The sequence below is a fragment of the Aquila chrysaetos genome, chromosome 7 (assembly GCF_900496995.4).
Source record: "Aquila chrysaetos chrysaetos chromosome 7, bAquChr1.4, whole genome shotgun sequence".
In the NCBI taxonomy this organism is placed as follows: Eukaryota; Metazoa; Chordata; class Aves; order Accipitriformes; family Accipitridae; genus Aquila; species Aquila chrysaetos.
Genome location: NC_044010.1, coordinates 40,167,106 through 40,192,367, shown reverse-complemented (window position 1 = coordinate 40,192,367; position 25,262 = coordinate 40,167,106). Strand labels below are relative to the sequence as shown.

The 25,262-nt window shown below is 35.4% G+C and overlaps 1 protein-coding gene across 1 annotated transcript in view; it reads right to left on the bottom strand.

Moving 5' to 3' along the window:
* Nucleotides 1–808: 808 nt before the first annotated feature.
* Nucleotides 809–25,262, bottom strand: part of CFAP47 (cilia and flagella associated protein 47) — a 354,799-nt gene continuing 330,345 nt past the window's right edge. Inside the window, exons 61-64 of the mRNA XM_041125007.1 lie at nt 23,962–24,133; nt 22,251–22,412; nt 12,978–13,146; nt 809–3,276 (exon numbers count right to left, since the gene is read on the bottom strand). Of these exons, the coding sequence (XP_040980941.1) occupies nt 3,055–3,276; nt 12,978–13,146; nt 22,251–22,412; nt 23,962–24,133 (725 nt within the window). The 3' untranslated portion in view covers nt 809–3,054. The remainder of the gene's footprint in view (nt 3,277–12,977; nt 13,147–22,250; nt 22,413–23,961; nt 24,134–25,262) is intronic.

Sequence of the window (25,262 nt, the reverse complement as noted above, 5' to 3'; positions counted from 1 at the left end):
GATAATATTGCTTCATAAGGATTTAATCCTTTTTTTTTAATTAGTCTGAAAGATGAATCATTTTAGAGAGACATAAAGAGACAAGGGAGGAAGAAATATAAACAAACAGGTGGTGACTACACTGGTTAGCCCACCAGTATTTCTTGTAAGCCAGTAACAAGCAAAGGCACAGCTGACTCATGTGTGTCATGTAAGACTATGATTAAGACATTGGACTTAAGTGTCATATTGACTTTGAAAAACTTCTTTTGTAATTTTGATATTTATATATATCAAAATATATATGTGGGGTCAGTACAAGTAATCTAAGATCTCTAATCAAAATTAGCAATTAGAAATTAAGAGCTATTATTTACAGTAATAACCAATACCCCCCCATTTCCCTGAGATTCTGCTGTACCTGCACAGATTAATGTGAAGGGACATACTCCTTTTTTTCATCCTTTTCAGAAGAAAAAGATTGTCAAGGGTGCTTCAACGTGGAGAAACAAAGTTAATTTTTTTCTCTTCCAGAATGGTGGGTCCAAAAGCTCCGGAGTGAATTCTCCAAGTTTAAGTAACAAAAGCAGCATTTTATAATCATTTCTCATATCAGTTCTTTCCTTCCATGAGTTGAAACTTCAAGATTTTCAATATGGCTCAGTAATTCTAGTAAAATGGAGGGAGCAAGTAATGAATAAAACTAATCATTCTGGAAATCTTCCAGTGCTGCTGAAAAGAAACTGTTTTTTAAAATATATACTTAGAATTAGCCCTTGCATTATAAAGAATACAGTCACATTAGTGACAGAAGTGCAAAGCATCAAGGTAGGAAGTAGAAAGGAATTTATTTTTAATAGACAGTTTATATAGTCACTGTAATCCATAAATGTATGTGGATAATATGTAAAATATTGTGGATGTTACAACCACACAGACAATGGTCTTTATTTAAATCACCTTTGCAAGTATGCTCTTAACATCAGAAGAAATATTTTTAGTTCTGTTTAAACTCTGTAAGAAATAAGAAAAATGCAATAAATTTTTAATATTAGGCACAAATTCAACTGATGATGTCATATCTTGCATAACTCATGAGTGATCTTGTACACACTGAAAAAACCTGTAATCTGGTCCAGAAAGCATAGATTATGCTTCACTTTTAAGATAGATAAAATAATTAAACTGCACCTTCAAAATGCTCCTCTGATATTATCTTACTGCATAATATTTGCCTATGGATTTTTTTAATATTTGAATGTATGATAGAATTTTAAAATCTACTACACGTAGCAGCAAGTGCAGGGAGACAAACTGTGAAATAAAATTTCTGGAGTGAGCACCATTTAATTGTTCAGTGATTCACCTATATGCCACCTGCTAATCCATCTCTGGTAGAATTATAAAGTTTTGAGCATCTTGCAAACAAGTGTGATTTTAAATAAGAAAGCAAAACTTAAACAAAAAAAAGCAAAACAAGGAAAACAAAGCTTTTACAAAGAAAAGTTGTCACTGAAATATTTCTTGAACACCAATAATCAGTTGCGAAACCATTGCATATTTCTGATTGCATAAATTCTGATTTCTTACAAAGAAACACTTGCTTCATTTATATATGCAGATAGAGCCTTCCTATGAAATCTAGCTGTGTTTGTGGTCCCAGTAGCATTTAAGATAAATATTGCAATAGCTTCTTAATGTCTTTTAGATATATACTGGATATCACTATTGACAATATCTTTCCTGTGTTGTGTACTGAATTTGTAAGGCAGATTTTATTCTTGCTTCAGATTACCTGGTTTCTGACCAAAATGGGGCACACTGCTTTTAAAAGGAGATATTAAACAGTGCCATTGCTGTTTTATATGTTCCCAACATTTTCTGTAATAGCTTCTCTAAAATGTGTGGCATAAACAAAATCCTCAAGCACATTGCGGTAAAATGGTTTTATTGGTGCTCGTTTACACTGACCTACATAGGTTGTTCTCAGGCTCCCCATTCCCGAGCAATGATGCTCATTCTGTATTTGTGCCAAGAAAGCACTTAATCTGTGCCAAGCCATTTTTTTGTTAAAGTACATTCTGCCATCGAAATAAAGGCAAAAATACAATCTACATTCTATTAGTAAAATCAGGAAAAACAATGTCAGTGCAGAAAGAAGGTGGGAGTTACCCATCCAGTGATCTTACAAAGCATGCCTGCATAGATCTAATTTTCCACATTACATCAAGAGCACAGAAAGCCTGAATACCCATCTAAAGTCACCTGTGGATGGGAAAAATGGAAATGGAAACACAATATGAATAGTACCTTTCATTTTGTTTTAGAAAAAAAGGTAAAATTTGGCTCCATTGCCCACTGACTTTTCATAGCCTTCTATATTTCAATACTCTAAAGCACTCTCTAAAATTTACTCCACACAAAAATACTGAGGGAGGACATTTTATTTTCATTCTATGTTATGTATAATTATCTAAGATTTTGGAGTGTTATGGGATGAATAAATCAGGATTCTTATTTTAGACAAAGTTGTCATAATTAATGAAATTTGCCAAAGCAAGAGAATCTGAAAGGCATTCAAGCTCCTGGCATATGACATGTAAACATGCTTCACCTTAGGAAAATACTGCAAAATTTGGGTAAGGATTTTATTGTGAAAGATATCAGGGATTGGTTTTGCTTGCTTGGTTTGCATGGATGTAATGTGTTGAACATCACACAATATGTTCATTAAAGCTTCCTATTAAAGTCTTACTAAACTAATATCCCTTAGAAAGCAAAGCATTAGTTTGAATTCCCCAATTTTCAAGTCTATTTTTTCAACTCCAAGTTTTTTCTCATTAGGACTTGCTGACATCTGTATGATATACATAAACTGTTAGGTGAGCATCCAAAATCCCTCACAGAAAAATAAGAATATTACTAGAGCTCAGGCACTCTGAATCTTCCATATAAAACATACAATCAATGCATATCATATCTGCTTTTAAAAAAAAAATTAAAAACACCATATCCTCTTTTTATCTGCAGAATTTATTTGACCAAAGTGTCCTCCCCAACCAAAAAAATAACTGATCATAACTTTCTCTGTTTTGTCCTCAGGACCAAAGGTGCCCCCTTGACTGGTGAGGATACTCCAGTGGTTGTAAGTTTCAGATTTTCACGTAAAAAATTGCGCTGTCTAACTGTGGCTGGTCTTATGTAACTGCTAGTAGAAACGACTTTTGCTGGCCTCGTAGGTGGTAAGGTCTGTGGAGGCAGTCCATTGATTTCATATGTCCATTGCATTGATTCTGTCTGAAAATAATGAACAGAGACAGAGAAGAAAAAAAAAAAAATCAGTGATCAAATACCTTGAAAATTTGACAGTGATTTACCATGCTACATTGATTTCAAAAGATATTTATCCTTTTCCATGTAAGGTACTGGAATAACACAGAATGAGAATTGCACTCCTGGAACACAGAGAACTGAAATCACATTTAACTTTATTCAGGACCAGGCATAACAAAGACGAGATATTTAACTTGCTGGCTGATCTAAAATTCCTTTTTTATTTAGTAAACCCCATAGGTCTGTATGTTGTTCAAAGGTAATTATTCCATAGTACAATATAAATGCCTCAAGTTTATACCATAGGATTTAATTGCAGCTCTGGTATTGGTAATAATGGTATTATCAAATGGTGGAGTTTTTGCATTGAAATAATGAACAAAACTAAGAGAAAAGGACTCTGAGTATGCACAAGAGAATTGCAGCTTCATGTTGAAATCTCTAGTTCGAAGAATATTTATGTGAATTGAAAATGACACTCTTCATTTGCTTTCTGTTTGTAACTGGTCTCTAGGAATGGAGCATATGTTTCCGTGTCATGTCTTATAATGCTTGAGTACTTGATTCTTACTGAGTATGTGATTCTTATTCTTACTACACAGCCCATCCATCCATATCTAAGGAGTATTATTTCTATGCATATGAAGGCTATACTGCTGTCTATCTCCCATGTTTCATTTGTGTCCTGAAGCAGAATTTTGGTTGCTAAAAAGTCATGTGTAACTACTGCAGATCTTTCAGTCATTTTTTCTTTCAAAATGTATCATTTTAATTCTTGAAAGCAGGTCTTTATTCCAAGTCACAAGCGTTCTCCTGTCATTATATCTAAGAAAAGGTCTATTCATGGTTTTTAGTTTTCTGTTCTACTTTTCTGTAAAAAACCACACACAAACAAACAACAGAAATATTGCGAAACCCAAAGATTTCAAATGAGGTGTCATTATGTCCAGCTTTGTACTATGCAAAAGAAAGACAAAGCATTGAATGCCCACTTTAGGCATGCACTGTCACCTATTCCTTCGCACTCAGCGATTGGAAATCCCAGGTTTTATGTTTAGGGATTTTTTTGCTTCCAAGGCAAAACTTGTAGGGAAGACTGAGTAAAAAATATGACATGATGTAGGTCTAGTAAAATATATTCATACAAGTGACATTTTTTTTTTACACAGAACATAGTGCATGTGCATAGGACATACGTACATAGTACACAGTCAACAGAACTCAGCGGCCTCTACGACTTTGCAGCCTCAAAGCAGCGGAGTCATGTTAAATGAGTGACATTGCCAAATTCCCAAGATCTGCTTTCCACATTTGGCACAGCACTGCAATCACACGGCCGTGCTGCTTGTGGTTCTAGAACAGGTTTGTTGGTGCTAGGCTTTTGCACCATGCTGCGCTGAACTACAGAGCCATGGCTTGTAGTATCACCTTTCTCTTCTGCTTCAAGTCATAAAGATTTATTATTACAACACCAGTTGTGATTTATGTAATTCATCTCCCATTTAAAACTAACTTAATCCTTAGAACAATCATTTGTAGATATAACCATTACACCTAACATCAGTGTCATTTTTCATCCAAGGAAACAAAAGGTCAGAAAGGCTGCTTATACTCTCAAATCGATCTGGAAATCAGTGCAACAGTCAACCTCAAAGTTCATGAGTTTTTCGCTCAAGCATTTAGTTAACAGTCCAGCTTCCGACTGCCTTTGTGGCTCATTTGCTCATTCCATTTTGAGAGCTCTGCTTCTGCTTTGCTGCTGGGTATGTCAGTACGCCAAGCAGATTTGGCCTATAGAGAGGAGCAACAATATCCATACAAATTGTGACAAATTTTCACATAGCATAAACGCTATCAACCATCTCCACAGCATAGTGTGTATATTCGTCTAGTTATTTATTGCATTCTGTCAATTAATTATGGTCTAAGTAAAGCACTACAAAAGCCTTAGGGAAGAGCAGTCAACCTTCTCCATCTTGAAATTTCTCTACAGTCATCTCATGATTATAACAACATAGAGAATAAAAAGGATGTTAAAGTGGCTCTCTGACTTTATTATGTTTTGTTAAATATCGGTTTCATATTTGCCACTGAAAAAGTTTGGATCAATGATGTTTGCCTTTGCTATCTTTCATATGTTCCTTCCTATTGCTCTAATTGTTACCCTATCATTGCTAAAGTATATTTACGGGATATTATTGCAAGCATGCATTTTGCATTCATGTTGCAGCTATTCAGCAGGAAGAAGTTTCAGACCATAAATCTGTAAACCCTTTGGCACAGGCTTTGTTCTCTGCTATGTACTTATACAGCATTTACACTATTTCACATATAGGCTGCGTACACTTACAGCTCTTAAATGTCATCACCGTATGTATCTCTAATTGTCATGCTGCTTGTTACACAACTGGTTTTAACCAGTATTTTGGTAACTGAATATATACTTTTCTGTGCTAATGTTGAAAGAATATGTGAAATTTTTTGCTGTGTATTTTTAAAGAAATGTTTTAAAAAACTTGTACTTTAAAGTTGGCAGTACTGATTTTACATAGTGTCTTCTGAATGAATTGCCTTATTCAAATAAGATTAGTAAGCGTAAGATCTTAATAGATATTTCACCATGCATGCATAATTTTTTAAACTTTCATTACTATTCTGCTAAAATGAAAATCTAATTTAAATTGAATATTATTCCTGTGTAAAACAGGCAGATTAACTCATCTTTATTCTCAACCTTATTTAATACTGTGAAATGATCTAGTAACTCTACTGACTGTAAGGATAAAATCCAGCAAAAGCAGGTGTGACATGGACCAACATCAGTATCTTATTTCCAAAGATAAAGTTGTCATTTAAGAAAAGAAAATCACTCTCCAAAGTTAGCTAATTGTTTTATTAACTTCACTACAAGATGAAATGCTTTATCTTTCTTTAGTACGCCAGATGAACAATGTAGTTTAAAGAAAATTTAACCTCAGGGTCCTATTCACCAGGTGCAAGTCTCATTGATCACTTCAAGGTCAGAGAAAAGATTTGATAGGTGTTTCAGCCAACAATTTAAACTGAGTATCAAGTTACTAAAAAATCATTTCTGTCCATGGAATCCACACATATTCTAATTTTACTGTCTATAGTGTTAGTAATTGTTTGAAGGGGGATTTAAACAAAAGTGGTGGGCTATGCCACCTCTCAACTTCATTTATCATCAGCATCAAAAAATTGATATAGCCTTTTGCTAATTTCCTGTTTGCTATACAAATATCCTAGACTGTATGGTTTGTGAAAAAAAGTTTGTGCCTTGACTTGATGAAAAAAAGCCACCTATTCTGTTGCTGCTGTGGCCTGCGTCAGGTGTTCTGTGGCAGGAGAGATTGTTTTTTCCCTGATAGAAACTCATTAGGTTGAATGGGGAAAATGTTGCGGGTATTATCACATGAACCCTTTAGATAGGATCCATCAAGCTAGAAGAAGGGGAAAAAAAAAAAAAAAGAAAGAAGGAATGATAACAACAAAAAAACCCCACCCTAATTTATCATCTTGAACTATGGTAGTCCATCTATTGTAAATTATGTGCTATCATCCAAGACAGTTGGAGACAGTCATTGGGAAAAAACTGTGCATTTACGTATTGATTTACTGAAAGAAAGACTCTTGTTTTAGTTCAGAATTTTCTGCTAAAGGGGAAACAAGTGTTACATGAATGGAAAAGAGCTACTATAACTGTCAACATAACTTCAGTTAGTGTTTTGTTTAGCACTAGAACCACCTAGAATTCAGTAATTTTCAAGACAACCTAGAATTCAGTAATTTTTAGAAAGCGTTAAGACACCCACAAATGACTATTTTAATAGAATATTTTATTTCCAAGGGAAAATATTAGGTTTTCAACTGCTGCTGAAGCCATAAGTATTTTCTTCAGGATAAGGCTGTACAACTTCACTACAACAACTGTTCTAATCGATATGAAAACTGCAGCAAGAGCAAGTCTACCAAGTTCAGAATCTGTGCAAGTGCCTCAGAGCTGCTGCTTTGGGTTTCCAGCTCAGCCACATTTCAGCAAAGGAAAAGATGGATCAAGTTTTAGACTTTTCTTGAGTGGTGGTGAAAAGAGACTTCGAAAGGTCATCTACATATGACCATATATGATAGAATATTTGACTTACAAGCTGTATTCACTTGCCTAAGAATTGGGTCAAAATTTCCCAAATCAGAGGAACTCTTCCTCTTCCTATGCTTAAGGGAGTGCAGTTTATTATGTCAAATTAGGAACAGTTCTAATACTAGCACTGGTAGTAACAAAGTCTAAAGATGAATGTATTAAATCTACTACAAGCTACACAATCTACTAGAACAGAAATATAAAAGACAGTCTCTGTTAAGAAGATATATCTAATATAAACATAGGTATTTAAGAATCCCAGGCTCCCTGCAATGCACCTCTAGGCATATTTCACATGCAATTTAAGAAGAAAGATGAGAACACAGTCTGAATGTCCTTGACAGTCTGAGGGAGGATTTCCTGTTGAAATGAATGACTTCCTCTTACCAAAACCTCAAAATTCCTGATAACTATAATCTGATTGAATTGTGAAGAGAGTAATAATTTGGCTCATCTGGTCGGAGTAATGGCCATCTGCAGAGCTAAATCTTTCTGAAGAATATTTTTAAGAATTAAAAAAATGAGATGCATTCTGCCACTTCTTCTTAAATATCATAAGTTATTCAAGTAAGTTATTTAACCATTTTGATGTCTGACTGAGTAATGTTCATGAAGTAATTTATTCAGCAAATACTGGTAATAGTCACCAAACAATTTATATAAAGTATATTTTTTTGGTATTCAACTCATTCTTACAGATGGCTCATGATTCATAAGAGTAATTTGCAGAACACAGATCATCCATGTGTATTCACTGTAGGCTGGAAATGCTACTGAGTTACATGCTAATTAATTGCCAGAGAAATCTATGTTAGGAGGGCGTTAATTGTTGGGAGCAAGTATCAGGAATTTTAACGTAAATGGTATTCCAATTATTTTCCAAACAGTGTTAACTCAGCAAAGTCCAAATAAAATTTGCAAGACTTCCAAATAAGTTAAAACACAGGAAATTACAGACGGTGCATCCAATATTCCCTGACCCTTAATTTATAGTGCAGTGGTGACAAGCAAAAGATGACTGATTATGACCAGTGTATACAGAATGAAATTAAACCAAACCTTTATGAGAACTGTGGAAGCGAAGAGCAAAGGCAAGAAAACTCATGGATCAAGATGAAGACAGTTTAATAAGTGAAGGAAAGAGGGGGGAAAAAAAACCCAAAACGAAACCCAACACAACAAAAAAGAAGTGATGTAAAGTCACTCACCACGTCCCACAAGCAGACCAATGCCCAGCCAGGCTGTGAGCAATTTCTAAAGAAGAAGATAGCTAACAATCATTTTCTTAGCTTAGAGGAACATTTCCAGATAGAATTAAAGGTGGCTTAATTGACTTCTGCAATTCAAATATTAGATGTTTCACAGCATTGCTTAGATGTAATACCATCAATATCAACCATTCCTTCAGGACTGGCGAAGGTCTGAATACTCTCATATAGCAATGGTTCCCATATTGTTGTCCTCTTTTGGCATTACGAGAATTATAGTCTCAATAAGCAAAGTAACCTTTCCTCATGTTTGTGAATCAAAAATTTTGAGTATTGATTCTGCACTCAAAATCCAGTCTTGCTACTTATAGGACGTGCTACATTCACTGCCTGTAATGAATTTTCTGAATCTCTGCTTTTAGTCATAAAACTCAGGTCAACATCAACCAGTGGCGAGGGAGGCGGGTGATGTCTTACTTAATGTGAAACTGTTTTAATAATCCTATTAACTTCGTTACATTTTTCCTTGCTTATTCTGTTTAAGAGATACAATTTAGAATAACATTAAACTATGGTAATTAACAAATCTACCAGGAACAATGCAGAACATATTTTCACCAAGCTACTGAATATGTAACAGTACCATTTGCTGTTAAGATATGCAAGTTTGCATAGACAAGCTTAGGGAAGCCACACCTGGGTACTGTGGCTTGCACACTGCATCATTTATTTCCAGAACAGCATGACAAATGGGTTTGATATGCTATCTTCCATAGGCTAAGTTAGTGATTATTCAGTAATAAAGGTGCACAAGCCTGACTTCTGGAGGGCTTGATAATGTTACCTGCAATCTGGTTCACTCTGACATCTATTTTATCATTTAAGACTTATTTTGTGTGCCTTCTGCTTCAGAATATCCCTGAAGTCTCACCCACGAATTACAAAGCAATCGCTCGGGTCTCTAGCTGAATTCAGCACAGTGCAAGCAAATTAACGAAGCCAACTCGAATACACCCTTTTCCAAGGATTCGCCAGCCTCCTGGCTGCTCCGCCTTGTGCCCGGCAGCGATTCCTGCCCCAGGAAGCCTTCGTGGAGCATCCCCCGGCCCCAGCTGCACCTCGTGTCCCTAAGCTCCGCGGGTTTTCCATTCAGCTTTACCGGCACATCGCAGCCTAGCTCTGAGATGTCAGTGTGGCTGAGGAAGTCCTTTTTTTCCTCACAGCACTTTATAGCTTATCTAAGAAGCATGCGCTTTTCACCGATTTTTCATAGTGGCAGTACTTTTTTTTTTTTTTTTCAGTTAGAACTGTGCTGTTTATGAAGGCTATTATAAATGTGGAAGTTTGATTATGGAATAATACCTATTTAAAATGCTCTTCAGGCACCGCATCACTGTTTCTTACTTGTAGCTTGACTAGATTATGATGTTCTCTTTCACTGCTACAGAAACGAGCATGATTATTTTCTTTACCGGCTTTTTATTATATTTCATTCTTTGATCTACAGAAATTTTTAAAGTCATTTTTTATGTCACTTTTGCAAAATTAAGATTCCTAACAGCTATTCAAATAATTTTCTAACTCTAATTGTTTTGATATGTAGTTGACTGAGAACAGAAGTTTTAATGATGGTTAAAGAACATTTAATTGCTTCAGCAAAGTAATTAAGGTTTTCTACCATTAATAAAATCTACTGTAAGTATTTATGAATATTAAGGTCTTAAAGAATCCACAAAATATCCCACAAAGTACCTGATTTGTGTGCTACATTATTTCAATTATATATGTACACACAGTTAATAAAATGTACACACTAAATACCGGTAAAGACAAATTGTAATCTCTTAATGCTAATTATCTCAAGATTGGGTTCTCAGCGGGGCAACTAAACAAAAAAATTTGCATGTACAATATATGGGTTTGCTGTTTACAACAAATGAGAAAAAGATGGCTGTAGGATCTTTCTCCATAATCCTAACCTCCCATTTTACTTTACAACACAATTGTAATGACCAACATAAAATAAAGAACTTGCACTGTCATTTCTGCTAATTTACAGCCTAATTATCGCTGTTCATTGAAGCACACAAAAATGACAGTTCTGCTACTCACTATTCATAGAATTTAATAATAAAAATGCATTAGTGTTAGGACTATGGCTTTACCCTCAGAAATGCAAAGGAAATTTTACAGCAAGAGTGCTGTAGCCCTTTACTACAGCAGCATCAGAAGAGCAGTGACACTGTAAAAGGAAAGAAACTTCCTCACGGTTTCTAAAAACAGCCCAAAGCCTCAGCCAGTGTATTGGCTAGAAAGGATATGTGTAAGAGAGGTTCTTCAGTGTTAGATCCACCATTAATTGCGTTTCATCGCCTCCATTATTATTCCCCAAGTAAGGGTGATTTAATACTGGTTTTGCCATCTAACTAAATCTGTCTCCTTCAGGTCACTAATGAAAATTATTTCATCTAACAGGAAAGGCAGAAATGGGTATCTGGTATTCTCAACGTGTCACCAAGTCTTATTTCAGGTCAATGTTGAGAGCAGAGCAGCAGCAGAATTACACACAGTTGCAGATGCTCTGGCTTACATTAGAGCTACAGGACTGAAAGCTTGTGTGGGGAGGAAAGGGGCAAGTCCAGTGTACACAAAAGGACTATCAATACGACGAGCAAAGAGAACACAGGCCTCACCAAACATTGCTGAAACAACTTAATACTTCAGTTAGAGTAAGAAAGTTAGAAATATCTCTAACATACTGTGATGGTGTAACATTGGTCCAAATTGCACTTACGAGCCTTGAGTACTCAATGTATTTTTGAACATACAGGAATAAGATGTGACCCGATATGTATATGTAATATGTATGAGTGACTGCCTACACCCACACACAATACCGAAGGTGGAGATATAAAGAGCCGTCTGCCTAGATCATAACCAGAGACCGAGGTGTGAATAGATATAGGTTGAAAATCCAGTTACTTAAAGCCCATCTGTACTGATAAATTCCGAAAAGGAAATTTTGGATTACTGACTGAGTTCTTAGAAAGCTAGTAATAATCTTTGACCATCATGTTTATCCCATTCCAGACCAATTTATTACATTAAAGCTCTTTGTTAGAGATGGAAGTTAAGCCAAAGACAAACATGGCTAGTACATTTCCATGTGTCATGCCTAAAAACAGGAGTTCAGTTCCAGAACTACATTAGAAGTTTCTGAGCTCTGCAGAAGTGTCATATAGCATTATGTAAATAGAAAAGAACCCAGAATAAATTCAGTCAGTTATTTTCTTTTTCAAATGGAAGAGTGATAAGCATCACTGTTTTTTATGTAAAAAGACTAAATTAATCAAATGTCTAATACGGTAAAAGAAAACAAGTAGGAGGGGTTAAAGGGCCTTCTTGTTTTTCCAGGATTTGAATTTCTTATTCACTGTTGTACAAGTTGTTACTCAGAGAGATAAAACACTATAGTCATTTGCCATGCATCTTTTTATCAACTTTGTTTTGACCATCTTATTTTTTAAATCAATATTGCTGTTTCACTTCTAATATAGTAGCCTGAGTCGCCTAGAGTTGCCAGGATGCAGCAAATAGATTTAAAGTACAAACCATGATTTGTAGAGAGTTTGGGGTGTTTGCTGCTACTGTATGTTTTTGACAGTTTCCCTTTAAAGAATTACTTAAAACTGAACAATTAATTCCTGCAGTAATAAGAACATTTTTACTACTGAAGGAATAAATGTCTTCAAATGTTTCCTGACCTTCAGACTTACAGAAGCTACTTGGCTACAAATTCTTTTTGCTTATTTTGAAGCTTGTTTTAAAAAAGTTATTCCTGGCTTTGTGTTCTGAAATTCTGCCTTCTACAGTTTAGTATCTCGCTTCTGGTGCCTTTGATCCTAGGAGGGTTACTACAAGTAAAATCAGTCACCTAGGCCTCACATATTCAATTACTCATATATTCTCCACCAGCTCTTAACATGATTATTTTGATTCTCTGTGAAAAGTCATTCTGTCATGTTGTCTACGGAGCTGGGGCAAACGTATCAAGATAAGCATCTGTCCCTGGTGATGATGGCAAAGGGATAACATAGAAATTAAAATATAATATGTTTTTTCCAGCTTGTCATGAGTTAATTTTCAAAATTTAGTTTTATTCTTGTCCATTGTGAAGAGTAGTAAAATAATCACAGTACATGCATTTGTGTGTTTCAATGCTGCTTTTTTGTGTAGGATTTCTTTTTTTCCTTCCACTCCTGAAGTCATATTTGTCTATTGCATTCAGGAGGGCTTACCTGAATTACAAGTGTCGCCGTATGCTTCTTGCCGTACATCCTTGGCTTGAATCCCACCGTTATATGGGTTCCCACCGTGCCTGCTGGAAGAAGTTCTCCAGCTTGGGGCAGCACGAGGAACTCAGGATCGCTGCCCGCCAGGAAGTGCGCAGTGAAAGGCTCTGGGTACCTACGGAAAAGCACAGGAGGCTCTTGTGCCTTTTACAGTATCTTAATACAATTTATCTACAATCTAACATTTAAGCCACCACGTGGCATGACTCAGGAAACTTGGCAGCCCATGGAATGCATACAGAATATTAACTGCATTCTTACTTAGAGAATAAATATTCTTTAGCAATTATTTACATTTATCTATAAATATTTATGAACTTCATACACAGGGACCTGCATACTGATCTTCCATTTCAAACATACTTACATGCTATTATAAATATTATAATAACTACAGAATAATGATAGCATTTGCCACTAGAAAGGAAAGAATCATCTGACCTGTAAAGATACAAGAATAGTGATAGAAATAAATTCCGTATCAGAGTGAAAATCCACTTTTCCCATTAAAAGCCCCTCACTTTTCCAATCTCTAATCAAATAAAACTGACAAGCCACCCATTTTATTAAGTTTTATGACTAGAACTGAGTTTGCAATCTGGTGGAGTGTTACTAGATTGGGAGGGAGCTCTGAAAGCCTTGAAATGAACATATGGAAAATCATAATTTTCTATCACTGTTTTCCACATTTTTTATATCCCATAAACTAAACACGTTAAGATATTGCAATAATAATAATTAGGTTCCTTTATTGGTTGATACTGTATATCTCTTATCTCAAAGAATTTGTCACAGGTAGTGCAGATCTTGACTAATTGCTAGTTTGATGACAGTACTGTTGAACCAAAGACAATGTCTTATTCCTGGTAAAGACAGTGGCTGAGGACTACAAAACAATCTTAGGCCAATCCCAAACTGAAGCCTGTCTGTCACCGTTCCTCGGGGACTCCTTGCCATAAACTTTGTCAGCATGAAAGGAATATACATGTTTGTATTTTCCAGTCAGGCATTCTCCTTTTAGTCTTTATATGTGTTGCTAAGGACAACTCTATCACTATCTGGACAGAAAGAGAACAAAAGGAATTGAAACTAGAAATACAACGGCATGGTCAAAAAATAAACCACAACAGCCTGCCACAGTACAGCAGGGCAAGTATCATGTATGCTTAAAGGGAACACATTTTCAGTTGATAAAACTTGAAGAAAGAAAAACTAACAGCATCTCAAAGAAAAGCTGTTCAAATCTGTTTATTCATGCATTGTCACACCAGAAATAACACTGCTTTTCAAAGAAAATAGTCACAAAGAAGTGAAATTTAATATTTTATGACAATTCATATCTCTACGGATATGTCCCACATTTCCCGGGCAAGTGCTATTCCAGGGTTGGTATGCTGGGTCTATGTCATCTTGTTTAAAAATAGCTCTCCTTTGGAATACGTTCTCACAAAAGGGTTTCCTAAATTCAAAATGCTGCCATGAAGGAAAGGTCACACTGTAAGTTTGTAGAAACAAATAGTGCGAGTGCAGAAAACGGAAAACAAAAAGCTTCTGCCTCCTCCTCAAAAAAAAAATAATTAACTGACATTTAGCAGTGCCATCGGACTTGGGTGCATTAGCAGATTTAGGCTAGCTTTTCCTTTAGGTGACAGCAAGGTGGGTAAAACCACTGAATGTCTGAAACTACATTTCAAGTCTTGTGACATCAAACTTATGCTGACAATCTCTTTTCGTGGTGCCTGAAGTTGTGCAGCCGATTTTATAGCCCTGGGCCATAAGGACTAATCTGGTTGCGACCTGAGTTCCCATCTACGTGCCACCTAAGCCTTGAATTTTCACATCTGTATTTCCCAGAAGGACTGCTCAGCTGTGAATGCCTAGAGCCTACTTACTACACACAAAGGGGAGGCACGGGATGAAAAAGAAGTGATGCCTCTTAGACTGAGTAGCAGAGTAGAGCACTCATCAAAAACATCTGAGATGAATATTCAAACCCTGGTTCTGGAAATAGAGACCTGAACAGAGGTCTTCATTTCCAACATCATTGCTCTATAGACTAGGTTTAGGAACATTTTAAGACAGCAGTTTCTTTATCTCCCATGTTCAGTCTGTTTTCTGGTAAATAGTTAGGGATGACAACTCCTAATAAGTATTTTGTGTCTTCGTAAGACATACAAGAGCGTGACTTAGCTACAGATGCAATCATGAAATGCTAAGGGAGATGGGACAGGCTGCATGCACAGAAGACACAAGAAAAATAAGGACTTTATTTCTGAAGAAACTGCATCTTAGCAGGGTGTGATGGAACAGTATTTTTTTTCAGAGACCATAAATCATTCCTCAAAACAGTTAGTCAGAAAACACACAGGAGAAAAAGCTATAGTTTTAGTCCTGACAAAGGAGACCAGACAGTTTAAAATGAAACTGTCACAAAACTGATCGATAATTGTGCACACAAGATATTTGCCAAGTCAGAGAAAAAATCTTATTGCATCAACCTTGTCAGATTTTAATTTTCATAAAGAAAAATGGAGAAAAACTAATAAAAAAGCTTTAAAGAAAATCTGCATGTTTCTTGACAGTATTGGCACAAGGTACTAAAGGCAGCTATAATTCTTTTCTATGTTGGGTAAAATATAGATACACATACACACAAACATACTTACATGAATACATATAGTTACACGTAAAAACCTCCCTGTTCCCTTCCCTTCCCCTCCCATCCCCAAAACCTGGCTGTTTTAAACAAAAGAGTCAAGTCAGTTACTGGATGCAAAATGTTCCTCAAAGTGGAAAGTATGTCCAAATCAGGAAAATAGAAATTCTGGCAAATTAAATGTATAGCCATAATATGATAGGACAGCAGGGACTCTGATGAAGGTATGGCTAACAGCACAAGAGCTAGCAATTAAAAACTTACACGCAATCGGAAACAGGAACCTTTCACAGTGCCTGTAGTGCTGATAAATCATGAATTTTTATTTTAAAAATATATCTAAAGGTGGCCTCTCAAGAAAAAGGCAAGTAGTGTTTTCACTCATGTTCACATCAGGGAGATGATCTGGCATCCTGGCTAGCTCACTAGCATAAGTAAATTGCTTTCTCATTTTCATCTTCTATAGTAACGAGAAAGCTGGAGATAAAATTCCCAGAATAGCACCTGAATTTCAGACATTATTGTTTTCAGTGTCTGTATATTTAGGGTATAATTAAAAATTAATACTTATGTGGTTTTAAAATGATTAAAAATTAATTCCTCCTTTTTGATTACTGCTTCAGGTAAAACAGCTCTGGAGTCAATGTTTGGCTTGTTATTTCTCGGCCATGAAGGACAGTGATAAGGCAGTCTATATTTTTTCAAGAAGGCTTTTGTTTAACTCAAGGGTGGCAGATACTAACACACTTGATAAAGTTTAATGATGTGTGGAGTTTTGAAAACACATACGAATTAAGCAAAAATGAATTAGCAAATATAAGGGCAGAGGCCATATAAACCGGAGAAAGCAAACGTGTCTTCCCACCCATGTGTTCCATAACTCCTGTCACGATGGATTGGTACTGCTATCAGACAATATGAACTCTGCCCTTACTCAAATAATGACCAAGAATCAATATTAATTTGAATTTAAATAATTATTGGACAATGACATCATGGCAACCAGGAAGAGCAAAAAATTGAGCTAGTATTTAATCGACATAATTCTAATTACTCCTTTAATCTTGTTCTTAAATAGCATTGTTCTTAAATAGCAGTCTGTGCTTGTCAGCATTCTCGTTAGATAATTTTCAAATTAGTAAACTAAAAAAGAATGGCACCTTATGTCTTCAGTTAAAGAAAACTTTAAAATTTATATTCCCATAGAGATCTCACTGCAAAACTTATAAAATACCCAGGAAATCTGAAAATATAAGCCTTTATTAAGTTAAGGCTCAAAATAGCTTTAATGTTTACTCCTCTCTTCCTCAAACTAGTGAAGCAGTAAATTATTCCTGTAGAAATGTATTCCTATACAAAACTTATCATTTTGCAAACTACATGTAAAAAACAACATACAGTGCTTCTGATCAAATGTAATTTTTTTTTAATAAAAGAAGAGTAACAAAATGTTTTAATCTGCAAAGTACATAACTGCTTAAGCAAACGGGATACGGTTTGAAAATGTTGCAATGTGCTTCCAAAAGTAGTTAATCATAACTAAACTTACTTCTTTTAATTAGTAGTTAACATCTGTTGGATGACACAAGAAATTTCAATTATTATGTAGTGAAGTTCTTTAAACTTATTAACTGTATGAAGTTGTCAAATTCTATAAAATTATTAGTGATAGTTGGTATGATTTAGACAATTTCTTTTCAACCAAAAAAAATGACAATGGAAAAAAACATTAGGAAATCCTCATTATTTATCAGAGTTGGTTATGTTTCATACCAAAACCAACTCTGGTTTACTTGACCACTCTAAATCCTGAACTCTGGACATCAGAGAAGATTTAACTCTAATTATCACTCTGTAGCTTTAGAAAGACTGCTTCAGAATTCAAGAACTTTCAAAAAATATGAAGAAACACTGCATGACAAATGACTGTCAGGGAATGCTTTACCAACTATAACATCACTTTTGTTGTGTACGTGTCGTAAAACCAAAGCAGGAGCTATGGTTTTTATTTTCACAAAATGTTAAGATTTCTGGCTCTTTCCTGTTCTACCCAGGGGAACCGTATTTGCAGGTTGGTAAACTGACTTTTCCTGCTAAAAGGGGTCCAGGTGACATGGCTAGACACAGCTCCTGGCTAAATGTGTGACATGTCAGGTATTGTATTATCGGGAAGGACGATCGTAACTTTTCGGAAGCTCTGCCGCGTGTGTATCATTCCTGGGATTTTCCACTAGTCTCCATTCAGACTCCAGAAAACGGAGCTCAGTCAACATTTGTTCTTTGCAGCTGCTACTATGTGGGAGATGCTAAGATAAAGTATTCTAATTACATCTTTAGATTAATGGTAGAATTTTGCAGAACTGGTTACAAAGAGATTGGCATAGGAATCCAGGCCTGTAACATGTACGGCGACGTGTGAGAGAGGGCGAGGGAGAGGGTGCGTGTGCTGAGAACTTAATGAATGCATTTTCTCGCAGCATACATAATTCTGGCTCATGGTAATTCTAATGAAATACAGCAGTAATTACAATAAAATATAAATATTTCTCAAAGTTGTAACTGTAAACATTTTTTTCCCTTCACAATTAGGGAGAGTACAGAAAAAATGGTTGCTCGCTATTCTTCAGACAGCATTAAAATTAATTTGCTGTGATCAAGGAATGTTTTTAATTGAGCATTTATTCTATACGCTAGGAAGTGTGCATAGAAGAAATAAGGAAAATATCCACAGTGGTGTTCAAAATATGAAAAGTAGGTTAAGATAACTAAGTCTGCACATGCAGTCATTTTAAAGCCTAATATCATCTTTCTTCTCATCTCCCCAGTCCACCTGTTTTTGTTTTTACTTTATTTTAGCTCTGTTTCCATAATCGAGTGGCATCTTGGATTTTGCAGATACCACTCCATGGTGACCATATTGGTACCATGCTTTTGTGGTAGCAGGTGCTAAGTATGTTTTTCTGAAGCATAGTTTGAGTTCACCTGAGAAGTTTCCTCAAGGTAACAAATATCCTGTTTGTGATGAACACGGGATTGGAATGAGAGGTTGGGATGGAAGGATAGATAAAATTTTCCTGTATATGGGAAGCAATACATGATTAAAACAATCACTAACAGGTACATGGAAAGCAAGAATTATACTGGTGAAAGGAGGTTCTGTGAGAAATAAGCAGATAGAACGAACAGGGGAGAATTAGCCACCATCTTGTCTAAACATTCAAAAGTAATGTAGTTTACAAAAAATTTCTAAGTTAACATAGTGTTCATATGTATCTATCCACATTTAATGTTGGTTAATGAAGTATTTGCACTGGAAAACAAGTAAGGTAACATTCTGTTGTAGCTGGATATCAGTATTTTAATGTGAAGGAATAAATCTGACTGTCAAAATACCTCTGTACTGGAATATATAGCAATAAATACTCTCCAAAAACCAGTTCTGTATCAATATGAATGTTCTGATCCCAAAACATAATTGATTAAAAATACATTAAGAAGTTATTTTCAGTAAAACAAATAGAAAGGACTAGTTTTCTTAAGCAAAGCATCACTTTCAGAAATTTTATTCTGTTTCAATTACAGATATTAGCATAAAATAATGGACCAATAATTTGAGCTGGATATCAAACAAGTTTCTATAATTTTTATTTCCAAGGATAATATTCTATCTATTCTTTTTGGTGAATACTGCTGTCATTCTGTAAACCATTAGTGTTCAATAATGCATTTGGTATTAAAACAAACACTAATATTAACATAAACATTAAAGGCTTGTTCCAGAGCCAATTACCTCAGTGGAAATGTTGCCAATGATTTCAGCTGGTGTTGAATTAAACCTACATTTATGACAAAACCCAAAAAAGGTCACCTATATATGTTAAAAAGTGGCAGATTTTTCTTATTTAACAAGTGAAGTCTGCTGATTTGACTCTAACCAATCTTAATGCCATTACAAGAAACCATTCAACAACATGTCCCTTTTGAATTTTTAAAGCTGAAAGTAAAATATTGGACTACTCATATATCAGAACTGCCCTAGGCGCAGACAGTTTAAAAAAATATATTTGAGTTTTCTTCATACAACAAAAGTGATTGGCTGCATTCTCAGTGTCTTTCATTATTTATTGAAGCAGATATTGGGCTGTTTCTCATTGGGGGCATTTGTGTGTGTCAATTTTAAATATATTAAAAGAGAGAGTGCATTACATATTTGCATGGACTCTCAGAGCTTTCATTATTGCAGATCATTGTGAACAGCGTAGCAACTACCTCCCATTTGTAACTGTTCATCATTCCTGAAGCAACTACATCAAATGTAGTTACGGGTAAATTGGAAAATCATTAATTTAGTCTGAAATATTTCGTACACATTGAAGATTTTGCTGGGAAGGGGAGGGGTGTAATTAAAGGGAGAAGCCCACATTTGAGTTGCAGCAGCTGTAAAGAAAAAGAAAGCTAAACCCATTGACCTCACAGCTTTGTAGAGGTCACCAAAGGTGCTCTGCAGATCACTGAAGATCCTCATTCAACTTGGTACATATACGAGAATCCCAGTCTGCCCTTAATATGATACTGAGCCTTTTTTGGGCCTGTGGTTCTCAAACATTTTTTTTGTTGCACCACTATGCACCCTGCTAACCCAAAAAGATGATGTACAGGTCTTCTCAGTGATGCTGTGCAACTACTCTGTCCTGCAAGCAGCAGAGGGAGAAAAAGGCACAGCTGCGGAGTCCCTTTCTAGCAGGTTACTCAGAAATACATCTGTTTCCCCCCCCAGTTACTCTCAAAGTAGCAGTGCCATGAGGTACTATCCAGCATAAGAAAGGAAAACAGAAAGTATCTATATGCAGGGTGAAAAAAAACCACCTCTCTTTAAGTACCAGCACTGATTATCTATGGGATTGTGCTGTTAATTGTTTCCTTAAGAAAAACTCCAAAGGGGTGATCATTTTTTTCAGGGAAGGTCTATAGGATGGCACTCTATATCCAAACTGAAACTTTTAATCCATACTTTAATATTTCATGGGTTTATTTTTAATCCAAGTCATTTGAGCTATTCAAGCATTAAATTACATCTGTAATATATGGGTTTCTTGTGTAATTGCTTTTAAACTGCAGATCCAGTATGCCAAATGTTGGTTGGCTGACTGTTCTATTTCTATAACAAAACCTCCACCACCAAAATCTCCTAAGCAAATCAAAGATAAGATAAAGCAATATAAAACTCACAGAGCAGTTGTTGGCACTATTTATGACACGGAGCTTATTCAGTACATGCAAGCATTACATTTTGTATTTGAAATGTATGGGGGCAACCCTTGTTATGTAAAATAAAGCTGGAATTTGTTTAAGGGAAAAAGAGAATCTGTCTTCCATCATGGCTCCTTCTTTATATAACTATATTGATTCAGGTTTTATAATACCTTTCTGGAGAACATTAGGTCTCTTCACTACTATCAAACACCTACCAGGAGATTACAGTATTGCCAGAGCAATTGCTTCACTTTTGTCCTGAAACAGCCCATTCTATTGAAGCTGTTAACTTGAACACTGTGATAGGAGCCTTTTTCACAGTCCTCAGTAATTATCATCACTGACAGCCATCTAAAAGCTGGAACAACTGTCCATCTTAGATGCACAGCTTTTGGAAATAAATCAGTTGAAACCAAGGACACTTCCTGCTGGGGATGTTACAAAAGCATGTATCTACAATGAAAGTTAACTATCAATCAGCATATCTGGCACACTTTCTAGATAAACAGTAAAAAAAGTCAATTTTAAAGTAAAAAAGAAATTTGAAAACTTCCATAAGCTAATTAGATTGTAAGCATCACAATTCTTTCAGGTTCACCATTTACTATTTTAAAACTTATGTATCAGTACTACACAATTTATTCTTTGACCTTCTGCTGTAGACAAATGACACCATGGGTTTGCTATAACATTATGAAATTCTGAGAAAATATTGAAAAGTATGTACAAATATATTAACAGAGATTTCTGCAGGACTTTTTTAAAAGAGAGTAACAAAATATTGAAGAATGACACAATTATTTTATCTTGTGAAAGGGCAGAGTAGAGATTAATTCATAACAGGAATACTTTTAAAAAATGACACATTTAACAATTTTTAAAGCAAAAGATTGTTTTTAACTTGGTATAAGTATGAAGTACTTTGAAAAACAGTCTATGAGTGAAAACATTAAGGTTTTAACAGTGAGCCTTTATTATCACAACACACCTGCCTTAACATTGTATTACACATTTTACCACACAAAAGCTTTTTAGGGCAAAACTTTAAAGTCATAATATAAGCATTTGGATCTATTCCACAAATTTCCTATTGAGTGGCTGCAGCCTAAATGTAGGATGTTTCTGTTTCCTACACTACAGCTTCAAAATTTGTTACCTATACAATGCTGCACTTGAAAGTAATGATGTGTTACTGAAATAGCTGCAGCTCAGTTATATTTCTGTTGCCCAAATCTATCCTATCCAATGTGTCTGAATGTGAGTTCTAGCCTCAGAAAACTGCATAAATACTTCATCATAAGTATTTTTACCTTGTCTGGCTTGTAAGCTTGAAGCCAACTATAGATTCTTTATTCAGGCCAACTGCTTCAATGTTGATAACATCGTCCACTTCTGGCTCTGTGGCAATGAACAGCATTGGAAACTTCCAAACACCTCCTGTAGTGCACCGTACTACTAGAGTTGCTTCATTCCTTAAAATTTCAAATAAAACCTTTCATTACATAGAACAGCATTATCAAACGTAAACTCAGTAAATTAATATCCAAAATAAGCCTTGAGTGTGTAGAACTATACTATAGTAAAATGAAAATACAGATAGTTTTAAATTGGAATACATCCTTAATTTTATGTGGCATAGTCCACATCAGTTGCACTTTAGACTGGAATGCAAACTAAATAGCATTTGATATTCACAGCAAAGTACAAGAAAGGGCATAATATGAAAGCAAAGTGATGGGCACAGCCATAAGATTTGATTCTTCTTCTCTTACTCTCTGTTGAGTTAAACAAATTTAACTCAATTTGTTTTACTCATTATTCTTTATTTACTGTGGTGTTAGAGGAGAATTTGGTCCAAACCATGTTAGCAGTTCATATTAGAATCAAATAGATCTGACGTAGGTCTATGTACTTTAGAAAAATTCCAGACTCTGATGTCTTCAGACCATCTAAGAAGAGAGTTGGTGCTGTAGATTCTGATAACAAAGAAACTAATTAATTGCCGTTACTGAGTCCTCTACATGAAGCCTGATAGATCTCAAGTATATGAAGATAAAAAACCAATACAAAATAATAATAATAATAATAATAATAATAATAATAATAATAATAATAATAATAAATAATGGACAGAGCACAAATAAAAAGGTTTTCTAAATTAATCTCACTTCTGACACAAAGACACTGCATGAGGTGGGTGGATAGACTTTCCTAAAGGTTTCCTCTGTTTATTTCAGTAACCTTTTGGATTACTGCAAATACAGTTCCCTCCTGCATCCTAAACCCACCCTCTTTGCATGCAACCCATGCCATTCAGCAGTGACTGCTCTCTAATCTTCCTAGTAATGTTGAGCCCCTGAATTTACCTTGTGCCTGCATCTTACTGAAGCTTCTTTCCAGCCTCCTCCCCATACACATTTGACTGCTTCAAAAGGAAGACACAACTTCCCTCCCTCCAAAAACGATCTCCTTTTCACAGGTTTTTTTTAAAGAGGTGGGATGTACTAATATAAGTCAAAGCGAACCAATCATTTTTCATATAGCAGCTATAAAAGAGGATAATATTTTCCTGTGGACTGTTGTTACTGGGGCACTAGAGACTAATTTCAAATTCAACCATCCCTTCCAGCCAAAGAATATGCATGCACACATGCTCGTCTAGGAAAAGTTTTTCAAGACTGACAGACCATCTTGTCTGTATGCTTTCCACAAATTTTGAGAGCAACTAATTTTCATTGGAAGTCTTTCAATACTCCAATATTTAGAAGTAAATTGATGCACACACAGACTAAGGCAGTAACTCAACAGAACCATCTCGCAGGCATTAAAAAGAAACACTGTCAGTTTTAATATCAAAGATATCATATTGAGAATCAGTAAGTGAGAAAATCTAAAATAATCAATCTCAGAGGTGAAAACAAAATGAGGAAAACAATACAGGAAGGCGCTTACATAGCTAAGAGTGACCAGATGATAGGATTTTATTGCATGTTCGGTTGGTAATAAGGAATGGGAGCTTACCTCATTGGTTTGTTAGGTGCAAACACTATATTAAAGATCAGTGTTACGATTCCAGATTCTGTATCTCGTTCTCTTTGAACCAGATGCATACCAACCAAAGATTCAAGCTGAGATTTAATTTCATTTGATTGATATTGCAATTCATAGAGAAATTCCACTGTTGTAAAGAAGCCTAAACGATACAAGAGAAAAAGATCAGTCTGTATGCACTCTAACGTCACACAGTTGGCTGGTTAGTAGTTACAATTCTTTCATTTGTTACTAAAAATGACAAATAACTAAAACTAGTAATTATCCAAAACTTGAGTGATTTTGCTTCTGACTGCATAGCAAAATCTTCCAATTTCATATGACAGGCTATATACTTTCCAGCAAAACAGAGGCTGGAAAGCCTACTTAGTAGATGTGAACAGTAACAGCAATATTGTTCTGGCCACCATTTCTGCATTACAGTGAGATATTTCTATTTCATCAGCCAAATGTAAATTGCAAGAATGTAATGCTATTTTTGAGTAATGCCATTGGGACAATCTCAAAAAAAAAAAGTCATTGAGGATGTCAGTGCCATTGATGGCTGCAAGTCTGAGAAACAGAATACAGAAAAATAGTGAAGATGTCACTAGCAGTGTCTTCTCTTATACCCTGTAGATATGAAAAGGTCAAGTAGTAATGACATATGAATAAACAGCTGAGCTTCTTGAATCAAATGCCTCCTCCACCTGTAATAAAGAAAACTGTGATATTAAGTATACAATACTAATTTGTGCACAGAAGGGAATGTTTCTATGACGAAAAGAATCTCAAGCTGCTAATCTATTTAAAAGTTTTACACGTTTTATGGATTAAAAGTCTTTTAACACAACCACTAAATCCTACAGGAGATTTCGTTTTACTGTGACCACATATCTCAGGGCACATTTTGAATTTGCACAGCTTAGTACAATGCATTGTGCAGAACTCCCGTGTGTACATCCCTGTAAATATATGCTGGCTATAGAGTGCCAGTCAGCTGCAGAGTTCATTCCTAAGGCCTTCCGACCTGGAATTCTAAAATACAGACTACATATTTCTTTATATGAAAAGTCCAAGAGACAATGCACTGTGAGATAGTTGAATAAAAGCTTACTTTGGTTTTCCTAATCTGTAATGCTACCCAAATTTAAGTGAGTATGGAGACGCCTTCCTATTCTTGTCGTCCCTTCTCCTTTTCTGAAATGTACGAATTCCTTCTTCCTACTTCATTAGCTAACAAGAAGCTTGAGTTTTTGTTGCCAATATTTTTGTACCATACAGATTAACCC